The following is an 11,489-nucleotide window of genomic DNA, read 5'->3' on the forward strand; positions in this document are numbered from 1 at the left end:
AGTGCACATTCTGCGTGCAGTTCCTTATACATTCGGAAGTCAAAAGGGGGTTTTTTTGCACAAATCGTCCTCTGACGTTAACTGCTTAAATAATATACATCCCCCGTGTACTAAAATGTTTTTGCTGATCTTACAAGCATCCACGTTCAGTTCATTACAAAAGTTAAAATGATCCGTTCATTGAGGCTTCCTGGTCAACGACGGAGTTACTGCTGCGTTTCATACCTCCGACCAGAAGGTGGCGGAAGAGATTCTTTCTCCCCTAATAAATCGTGCATCGTGACGTATAATTCAAGCGACGCAAATTCTAATGATATGAAAAACCGACGTAGTTCTCGTCGGACGGATTGTTTGTATTCCGGGCTGTTGGATATCAATGCTGCGTTTCGTTTCTGCCTGGTGATGGCAGAGTTTTGGTAATGTGACCTTGCTTACCGTTCCCCCCCCCCCAGTGACCAGATTATAAATGAAAGAACCGATACATGAAACGCTTATCGGGAGGTACAGCTGTGTGTGTAGTAGGTCCCGAGGTCGAGGAGAAGTGATACTCGATAGTGACTGACTCTTAGCCTTAGCGGCCAGCTGGCCGAATTGTACAGCAAACCCAAGGCAAGTTGGACAGGGGAGCCTGTTCATTTTACACAGTCGTATTAGCTCTAGTTGATAAACACAAACAGTTTTGTCTTTCAAATACTAAAACCAGCAAAGCTAGCAAGCTAAGTTATGTTATGCTAGCACAATTAGCAAGCAGTTGTGATCATCATCCTGTCAGCTGAGGCTCAGAAGAATGTAATTTGTTGAAGCTACAAACTCGGAATAGCAGGGATTAAAGCTGACCAGAGTGCAAGTGATGTTTCTATTAAATCAAAATGTTTTGCTGCAGAATTTAATACTTGGGAAAGCCTTGCGCTGGTGTTTGTGGAGCGATGGCTGTCAAGCTGACATGGTGCTTTTTGTGTTTTTCCCCTCATGGCTGATCAGCCCTCTTCCCGCCTCATGATGTGTCATGGATGTGCCAGGGGTCGACACACCGCAGCCACTGTTCGGACCCCAAGTTGCCTGAAAGGGAGTGGTCGCCTGAATCTGTGGACACACGCCCTGCCATTTCAGCATCTCCCACTCCACTGCAGTCCCAGTGGGGGAAGGTGGCGTAGATCACCCAGGGAATGGCCACGGTGGCCGGTGGACTTACCTGCCGTCAAGCTCTTTAAGAGGAACACGTTGGCAACTAAATGCCTTTCCGCTTCTCTCGGTCAGTCCGAGCTTTTGTACAAGGTGGGGAACCCAGAGTGCCTCTGTCCTTGTGCTCCTCTAGAAAGCTCAAGATCAGCACACCTTTCTCTGGCTCTCTCTTTGTTTACAGGTGTCCCGTTTGAGGGGTCCTCCTTGTACATTCAGAGTTTAAAGGAACCCCAGGGGCATCTGGCCGAAAACGCAGTCACCTCTTGTTCCTCAAAGTCAGCTGATCAGAGGAAGAAACTGACAGGAAGAGGCACAGCGGAGGTTCTTCAGGCAACAAAGAGATTGAGGCTCACAGCTTATAAGGAAGTAAGAACCCTGTGTCTGTTGATGAGGTTCTCCTTTAGATTCCAGTACCGGTGCAGAGCCAGGAAGTCTCGCTTAGGGAGCCACAGAAAAGCCAAGCACTTGTATCGGATCTCCACACTCAGGGGCAAGAGGCTGCGAACCGAGGTGATCAGATACCTGTCCAATCTGAGCGCGGAATTGAAGGGATTGACTAGAGAGGTAAATGCTGACCATCTGCTGAAACTGAAGGCTAAGAGTCTGACGGTGCGTGGGAGGGATGGGGTAGGACCCGCAGAAATGACCATGGTGCAAGACGGCCACGTTAGCAACGTGCCTGTGGGTGGACACGGCCGTACCTCAGGGAGAAAGCGCACGCCCAAATCGTGCGACTGCTGTGGTCACAGCTGTGGGTCCCTGTCAGATAAGGCCCCGAGCTCAGAGAAACCTGAAAGGAGGGGTAGAAAGAAGAGGACACTGGAGACCATGGAGGAGACCCCTCTGGAGACCACAAAGGAGACTCCTCTGGAGACGCAGTCAGCCAACAGCCCGCAGGATGCTCAGCTCAACGGCACTGTAAGCCCGGAGGGTGAAACGGGTACTGACATGGAAATAGAGCAGCCAGCACCCGACTTGATCAGCTTGAACCCACTGCGGGACCACCGTTACTGTAAGACTGAGGATGGACATGCAGACTCTGAAATGGAGGACAGCATGTCCACAAATCCACTCACTGTGGAAGGCAGCGATGAACAAATACAGGACCTTATTCACGGTACTGTCTGCTGGCTTTTGGAGAGTTACATTTGCACAGTTTCTGCAGGTTCTCATTTGTCTGTTTTGTTTCGCCTTCTTTCTCCACCCAGACTTCTTGGAATACTTTTATGGGAAGTATGGGAGCTTTATTGCCCTTAGTGACAGTGATGTACTGGAGCACCTAAATAATAAGTTGAACACTGACCTCTCTGACAGGCAAGTAGAACACCGTTAGTTTTACTGGATCCTGCATCAGTATCTGTTTTCACTTGTGTATATCTTGTGTGTCATGTATGAGCTCTCCAGACTGGCACAAAACCGATTCCTTTTTAGATCTTTAATTCTTCAAGTCACCATGACTCGAACCTGAGTCGATGGCACTTATGTCATGTATGCTTGAGTCCACAAGGTGAGGCATGCAGAATTATTTAAATTAGATGGGTTTTGCTGTACTCTTCTCTTCTTCTTCTTCTTGTCATTCAACTCATTCCTGCAGTTAAACTTGTAAGTGTGGCTGAACTTTTGTACTTAAAATGGGGAGCTACACAGTTGTCCTAACTTCGTATTCACTTTTTGTTGGGATATACATTATATTATATATATATATATATATATATATATATATATACAGGGAATATACAGGTAAAATATATTATTTATATATATATTTTCTTTCTTTCAAGAGAACAGCACTGAAGTTGTACCTGTCACAAAATTAAGACATTCAGATCCTGAAAATGGAACTTCTGTAGAACCCTTAAGAAAAGTACCTGAGTTAAACAAAATACATTTGAGAGCTCAGTATTTTCTTAATGTCTTACATGAAATTCATAATTTATTTGCAGAATGTGCTGAGAGAACTTTGAAATATTCTACTGTACATTGCCTTTGATTGACCTAAATCATTTAAGTAAATATATTTATCACTGCTTTACAAGTATGTATGTTCTTTTTTTGTCCTCTGTTAGAAAGCTGTTTGTCTGTGCTGAAGTGACGAAGTACAGGTCTGGTCTCGCGTCTGCTCCTATGCATTATTTCAAAGTGACCTACAACAAGCACACTCTCACCTTGGATGACCTGTCCACCCTGGAGAACCAGAACTGGGTTAATGATCAGGTGGGCCTCCACTGAGATGATAAAATAGACTTGTTCTTTGGGTTATGAATGATCGGGCATTTTTGAATATAGCATATTTTCTGAATTTTGTTTTCCAGAAAAAATTTCTTTATCAATTTTCTAAAGTTTCTGCAGCAGAAATTTTGTAAAATCTGTTGCAGAGGAAACAACCTGTGTTTACTTACCCAGCCAATGGACAGCGGTAAATTACAGTGAGGAGGAAGAGGGACCATTCCTTCATTCATATCAGTGGTGTTTATGGCTTTGCATCATTTTTGATGCTGATGGCAATTTTAATAATGCCAGTGTAAGTGTATAAATGTACAAGTGTAAACATTGCCCATGTTTATGAGATAAATTGGTCAACATTTGTCAGTTTCTGGAGACATTATTTTCAGCCATTAGTGTTAATGTAGCTGTTTTTTCTTTTTTTTTGTAATTTTACGCTATATGTTAGTGTGTGTATATGTAATTTATATCTAATTTTTCCGTGGCCTGTAGTTGAGGAACAAGTTACACCAATAGCATGTGTGGATTGTGGATTGCTGTTCAAGATGTTTAACTGTGATCAATTCATAATTTTTAGATGCTTTACAGTGATTTTATGTGGAATAAATAAAGGTGTATAAGCACCTATAGATACATAAAATGCTTATAAAAGTGCGCAAACGCTAGCTGAAAGGCATATTGATTGATTTGAATTTGTATACCAGATTGTTTTTTTATCAAGTTAACATTTAGAATTTTCACATGAAAAATGAATAAAACATTTTTAGGAATCTGCTGTAATAAACTGATACTCAGATATATTTTGATATGGCTGTATTTCATAAAACAAACTAAAATTTAGTTTTCTCGCAGGTCATAAATATGTATGGAGAATTAATAATGGATGCTGTTAATCACAAGGTAAGACTAAGTGATATGTTTGGATAATGAGAACTGAGATGAGTTTCTTTTTCAAAGGTATTTAATGAATGTATTCGTTCATATTTTAAGCTCTAGATATTGTGATTAATGTACCATAGTTCTGAAGTCATCAAATGAATACTACCCTGTCCAACCCCTTTATTTCTCCTTCTACAGTTTACATTTACATTAAACTGTACTCGATCCTGTGTTTTTTGTATCCAGGTCCATTTCTTCAACAGCTTCTTTCACAGGCAGCTTGTAGCCAAAGGCTATGAGGGCGTGAAGAGGTGGACCAAAAAGGTAAGGTTATGGTAGGTTTTTTCCATCATTTTTTTGTCCTGTTTACGTCATTGAGAGAGTAAGACCACAGTATCTGACAGGCTGGTTTTAGTCTTAGTGAGAATGTTCGATAACCCTGATTTGGCTGTTCTCATTGTGTGCCCTGCAGGTTGATTTGTTCACCAAAACCCTGCTACTGATCCCCATCCACCTGGAGATCCACTGGTCCTTGATCACTGTGGATATTGGGAAACAGCACATCAACTTTTATGACTCCCAAGGCATTGTGTTCAAACATGCTGTTGATGTAAGAATGTTTTCCTCGCATCCTTAGTGTTGCTGGAGAGGAGAAAATACAGTGTTGTCTGTAGCTTATCATGTAAACAACTGAATCAGCCACGTTAACATTTTATCAAAGTGTTCCAAGGCAAACGTGCTCAGACAGGTGTTCTAGTAAAAATACATTTAACTGAAAAATCCAGTGTTTTTTCATGACCATCAAATAATAGAAAATTCAGTTTGTCAGGAGAATGAAAAATGAAAATGACCTCCTGATGCCTCAGCTTAGAGGAGAAAGTAATGGACTAATGGGTGTTATGTAATTGGTCATCAGAGATGCACAGAGCTGACAGGTCTCACTCCTGTCTTCCCAGAACATCTTGCGATACATTTTGGCTGAAGCGAAAGAGAAGAAGCAGGCAATGTATCAGAAAGGCTGGAAGACCATTGTAAATAAGGTAGGACATGGCAGTGAACACCAAAAGAGGATCTTTCTCAACGATGTGTGATATTAACACATTAGAAACGGTCTGTATTTCCCCAAAATATTCAGGTATGAATAACAAAAGTAAAAAAGATAAAATATAAACTAACAATAGTGGAAGAAATATATATCTCAGAATACCTGCAAGTAATTTTCAGAATTTTCAAATATATTCCAACTAGTAACTAAATTTTTAAAATATTATTTCAAAAGAATTTCACATGCAGAATTGTAGTTATATACAGAATCGGTACTTGTGATCAGTAAAACGGAAGATGTCACATGTAACTTTTGCTAAAGCCATTAATGTGGCCAAAAATGTGAGAACTACCCAGAATAGAGATGAGTTATGCACTCTAAAATCTTTCCCTACACACTACAGAGAAGGGTTGGGTGATTGATAAGTTTAAAAAAAAAAAAAAAATCACCACTATACATGTGTTGAAGTTGTGAGTGAAATTTAACCCCCTGGAATTAATCTGGATTTCAGCATGAATGGCTTCTAAAAGGTTCTAAAATGGCTTCAGCGAAATCATATTAATGAAGGCAGTTATAGCGATAAAGGTAGCACACAGAATTATACACTTTCATGTCTTTATTAAACAAGTTTTTAAGTTTTTTTAAAAAGGTCAAGGATGTAAAAAGTCTGACTTGTAGTGATAGGTGAAACGTCCTTTAGCAGCAGTGACCTCGACCAAAAGCTTCCTGTCAAAGCGGTATAGAGGAATGAGCCAGACTACCTCTTGACCGCTGCAGGTCAGACCAGTTAAGAGGAATTTTGCTTGTTGATATAACTGGATATACTCTTATAGTCAAGAGGCTAAATACAATTTTCAGTGCACTGATGTAAACTTTAAACAATTCCAGGCTCATTATATGCAAACATATCATGTCAGGAACAGCAGAAAATGCACAAAAGTTTAAAAAAAAAAAAAAGTTTATGTTAAAGCACTCTTTGTATTTTTCAGAATATGTTGCTTTGGAGAAAAGGATGTACTAAATGAGCTTTTCTTCAAGTGTAGGAATCAAGCTAGGTGTTACACAGTAATATGCTGAGATATTCTACTGTTTTCTATAGTAAATAACAAAAAAATATATATTTTAGACAGGAAAATTTACCATCATTTAATATATTTGACATGAAAGTCATGCTTTTCATCATTTGTCAATGAAGAAATGGTTACAATAATGCTACCAAAAATGACCATAGTGGAGGTTTTCTTTTAAGGCACAGCTTTACTGGTGGGAGCTGCTTCTCTGTCTGAACTCTGCTTTTCTGTTGTCATAATCGGAGGTACAGAGTGATTATTAATGCACTAACACCCATGGGGGTTATAATGTCCAGCCAAGCCCAACCTCCTCTCTTTAAATACAGAAGACAGGGTAATTTGTGCCGTCTCCCATTGTCACAGCGGCCCCTAACTCTACCACTATGATTATTCCACAGAGTATTCCACAGCAGAAGAATGACAGTGACTGTGGGGTCTTTGTTTTAGAAGTAAGTCTTTGCCTTGTTTTGCTGTCTGTAAAATGGACACTTTCCATTTATCTTAAAGTTTGTCCGGTCTCTCTTTCTCAGTACTGTAAGTGCCTGGCGTTAAAGGAACCGTTGCAGTTCACTCAGGAGGACATGCCTAAAGTTCGCAAGAGGATCTACAAGGAGCTCTGCGAATGCAAACTTCAAGCCTGAGTTGACACGACCCAAACTGCTCCACGGATATGGTCCCTACGTTTGCCTCCGAGGCCGACCGCTGTCGCTTGTATACTTTTTTGAAACCTTTTCGTAATTGTGGAAAGTGTGACAGACAGGATGGTCCGGTGTTTTTTGGTAGCTCGTTAAGTACGCCCCGCAAAGGATGCCACAGAGCAACTGCTGTCCGCCATGGCTGAATCCTGTCCATCCGCAGTAGCCGGATGCTGTTGTTGGGCCTTTGGGAACACTTCCCTTGCCGGCCAAGACTCGATTACCTCACGCTCACTTGTAGTTTGCTTGTGGCAGTTTGCGAGTTGTTTGTCACGAGCGTGTGCTTTAAGATGACGATGATGTCTATGCTGAAACGTGTGACTTGATGACTGTGAAGCAACCATCCAGAAGGTAGGTTTTTTTTTTAAATTTTTTTTTATTAAAAAAAAAAAGGAGCTATAGTTCTTAATCTACCAAGGCCCTAAAAAAACTTGAACTTTTTTTTAAATAATACAAAGTTACAGTGTAATATAGTTGCTATGTAAAGTGAAGATAACAACGGGAAGCTTTTGACTGAATGTACTTATAAAGTGCGCGTGCGTTTTAAGAACAGGTACATTATCAAGCGGAAGTCCCTTCTCAGCATTACCCAGAGGTAGCAGGGTTTACCTGCCAAGCAATGGACCAAGGTTGAGTCTTAAAGGTGGCATGCCATCGGAATTGCTTATTTTAACATACATCTTTATTTTAAACTTTAGACATGACGCATTGTTTCAATGGCACAAATCACGTATTTGTGATAGAAACCTGCCTGATTTATCAACAGCGGGCATTACACGCTGACTTCACTAAAAGTTCTCTTAAATGAACGTAACGCACAACTGAACACGTCTGCGTTGGACATTGTGTTTGAACTGTGTTGGATGAGAGCAATTTCCACTTCTGGTTAATGTTCCCTGGGCATCCTGTGTTACTAACTGGTGCTTAGCTGTTGGTTTTTAGGCTGACTGCATTTGCTTTTCAGCTTTTTGTAATTCTTCCTCATCATTACAAAGTCTGATTTTTGTGTGTCTACTTTTAGTTGTCTGAGTTTTCATATCACTGCAAAATGCACATAAGCAGACGCATGCAAATATAGAACTACGGTTGGACATTGACAACATTGCATTTACAGTTATTCATTTAGCAGACGCTTTTCTCCAAAGCGACATACATTTCATAGAAGTCATGTCAGTCAAACTTTTTTCTACATAGTGTAGTTTCACTGAAGAAATGCTTTCACTGGTTACCGATGGTGGCCTTAATTCCCCTTTTGTCTTTTTCCATCAGTGAAAAATGCTTAAATTAGAACCATTTCATTTAAGTTAATCAACCTGACTTTTTTGGCAACAGCTTTAGCTACCGGCATTGTGTGTGTGTGTATATATATATATATATACACACACAAGTACCTTTAGTGCGCTTGTGAGAGGTCAACAGATCGGATGGAAAAATAAAATGTAACAAAGTCCTTGACTGTTGACTCTTTCCTGAAATATGCTAACCAACCATTGTCCTCCATAGCTACACAAAATGATCAGTATCCAGCTTTCTGCAATAAACACATTTTGCAAACCTTCATAGCCAGCTGCACTGTTTTCTCACAGCTCCTGGGCTGTGGGTTCAGTTCTGGCTCTGGTTGTGTTTGCAAAGGATTCCTCCTGAAGTCCAACAAGTCCATGAGTTAACCTCACGTATGTCTTAGGTTAGGGGGCACAGCAGGTGCCATAGTGCTTCAAGCTGCTGCCTTGCAATTGAGAGATCCAGGTTTGAATCCCATCTCCTGCTGTACCTCCTGTGAGCAGGGTGCTTACCCAGGATATCTCTAGTGGTGTCTTCATAGGGCCACTTTTGGGGTTTTTTTTTTTTTGAAAAAAGGTATTTACACTTGCTAACCTTTTGTGTAAAACTGTGAATTCTCTTTTTTCTGCACAAATATTTGCGCGTAAGTCAAAGGAAGTCAAAGGCGCTGGAGGTGTTCCATAGATCGGCCTGTCATTCTTTATTCTGGTACAGTAGACAACTAATGTAAATGCATATTATCAGTTATTGCTGTTTATTTCACAATTAATATAGTCGCCATTTTGATAACCTGAGAGCCAAACTAAAAACTTGGTTTTTCATTTAAAAAAAAGAAAAAATCAGTACCAGCAATGGCTTTTGATATTCGCTTATTAGCCAAAACATATACATCACCAGGCCTATGAGTATAATTGTAATGTCACCTAATTAGAAGTTTGTTTGAACAAAAACTCTTGTATAAGCTACAGTTGAATTAATACAATTTTATAAAATATCATGTACCCTACTAAACAGGTAGCACATATGCAACCAAAGCTTTATCAAAAGCTGTTTGATCATCTGAAGTTGCAAATAATTCTGCATGAAAATTAACTGGATAAACTGGTAAGAAATGGAGGCCCACTGTGTTAGTGTTTACCTGTAAATTTGGCACCTTCTGCTACGATGAACAAAAGGTGATTAATAATGCTAGATATTCTACTGTATACTACTTACAGGGAGTTGGGCATTTATACATCAGCAAGAAAAACAGACACACACTAAGGGCAATTGAGTCATCAGTTCACCTGAAAACAGTAATATTCTGAGATTCTGCTGTTTTCTATGGTAAATTTAAAAATTAAAAAAAAAATGTATGTCTTTGGACTGTAGGAGGAATCCCACACAAACATGTGGAGAACATGCAAACTCCACACAGATTGAGTGGATTGAACTTATGTTCTCTCTCACTGCCCAGGTACTGAGACAACAGCTCTACTAGCGGCCCCACCCTGCCACCCATGAAACAATATGACACAACACTTAAAATATTGCACTTGGTTTTAAACAATGGGAAGGGGGAGAGTTTTCTGGGTTACAGATCAGCAAATGCCATTTTGGGATGTTTCCTGAGCTGTTGTTACCTCTCATCCCAGCAGGTGAGTAAGAATGACTGGTTGTGCATGCAACCAGGGCACGTTCAAGATGCAGGCATCTGGGGTTCGAATCTTTGGCCTCTTAATGCTGTTCAACATTATCACCTCACTTTCAGACAGGTGCCCGAAAACGGTGGGTCGTCCTGGAGTCACTATGTCATCGTAAGAATAGTGTATTGGCGGCGGCGGCGGCGGCGGCGGCGGGGGGGGGGGGGGGGGGGGGGTCTTAATGTTTTTTGCCTTCAGACAGTAGAGGCAACTACACATGTACATTCACTCATTCAGCAAAAACTTGTTGGGCTACTTAAACTGATCTAAATATTTATATGGTTGGGTATTTTTTTTCTTTTACTGTAGCAACAGTGTAAGTACCTTGCTCGAAGATATTACAGAAGGAGATGGGATCCAAATCTGCAACCTGTGAGTCCAAAAGCTACAGCTCTAATCAGCACAGCATCCGGTGCCCCTACCCACAAATTTTAAGATACACCCCTTGACAAAAATTAAAGGGTCAGACCTTTGTGATCATAGGCAAGTGTAAAAACACAAAAAGAAAAATTCTGGTTATTGATTATAGTGTATACTGGAAGTGATTAACACAAATCAGACATCATCTGGATAACAGAACACTGCTCTTAATTTTCATCAGTTGAGACAATTTTAAAAGTCTTTGAAAATAGTCTGAAGTTTATCAGTGTATGAACGATAGACTTTTTGAAGTTAGAAATGTTTAAAATTGCTTCTACAAAAGAAAAATCTTTTATATACTTGCAGTGCTTATATTTGTTCGGTGACATGGAGACAGAAGACAAGATTTCAGCCTGAATTTATAGCGTTGCTACTCAGCGATACTTCCCAAAATTACTTTCAGGTACATAATTCATCATTAGTAATTTCTGGAATAACATGGTATAAAAATAATTTTGCCCCTGATATTCAACATCTGTAATCTGTCCTGCAGGGTAACCTAATATTTCTTTTTCTCATCTGCAACTTCAGTTTATGCAGTAGGCTAAGGGTCTTGCATAATTTTGTATTAGGAAGCACACTGAATAAAAAAAAAAATGTTAAAGCTGAGGCTATAAAAGTACGATACCCAAAAAACCCATCAATAGCCAAGCAATGTAATCTTAAGCATATACTGTAGTTTTCTATACATTAAATAATTAAATTGTAGAAATACTTTTGTTCTGTTATGTTCTCACAGAAGAGACATTTTTACCAGGACAAAAAATATTTATATATTATTAGTAAAAACTGGATGATTTTCAAATTTATATAATCTCTGTGTACATTAGACGAATGGAAAAGCAAGTTCGGTAGAATCCGACATTTTCGAATCCAAACATGAGAAATCCAAAATACCATTAGTACACATGCATCCGTTTAACAGATTTTGATTTTCTCAGAAAAATTAGTTTGTGTACATATACCAAACATACTTCATACTGTTAAATATGTGTCACAACATCATGGTATT

The 11,489-nt window shown here is 39.8% G+C and overlaps 1 protein-coding gene across 2 annotated transcripts; it reads left to right on the forward strand.

The window, feature by feature from the left end:
• The first annotated feature begins 251 nt into the window (after positions 1–251).
• On the forward strand, positions 252–8,465 carry LOC108939072 (sentrin-specific protease 5-like). Of its 2 annotated transcripts, XM_018760204.2 has the most exons (11): positions 252–416; positions 982–1,275; positions 1,364–2,299; positions 2,391–2,496; positions 3,249–3,396; positions 4,258–4,305; positions 4,531–4,608; positions 4,757–4,894; positions 5,241–5,324; positions 6,798–6,848; positions 6,930–8,465. In XM_018760204.2, the coding sequence occupies exons 2-11, from the start codon at positions 1,233–1,235 to the stop codon at positions 7,038–7,040; spliced, it is 1,743 nt and encodes a 580-aa protein (XP_018615720.1). In that variant the 5' UTR covers positions 252–416; positions 982–1,232; the 3' UTR covers positions 7,041–8,465. The 2 variants fall into 2 exon arrangements, with proteins under 2 accessions (XP_018615720.1, XP_018615714.1); XM_018760198.2 differs by having other exon boundaries at positions 253–416; positions 982–2,299.
• The last annotated feature ends 3,024 nt before the right edge of the window (positions 8,466–11,489 follow it).

This window comes from Scleropages formosus, chromosome 2 (genome assembly GCF_900964775.1).
Source record: "Scleropages formosus chromosome 2, fSclFor1.1, whole genome shotgun sequence".
NCBI classification, from domain to species: Eukaryota; Metazoa; Chordata; class Actinopteri; order Osteoglossiformes; family Osteoglossidae; genus Scleropages; species Scleropages formosus.

Coding starts and splice junctions, on each gene's coding strand:
- LOC108939072 (XM_018760198.2), top strand. CDS start 997: ATGATGTGTCATGGATGTGCCAGGGGTCGACACACCGCAGCCACTGTT. Junction 2,300..2,390: donor AATACAGGACCTTATTCACG/GTACTGTCTGCT, acceptor TTCTCCACCCAG/ACTTCTTGGAATACTTTTAT. Junction 4,609..4,756: donor TGAAGAGGTGGACCAAAAAG/GTAAGGTTATGG, acceptor TGTGCCCTGCAG/GTTGATTTGTTCACCAAAAC.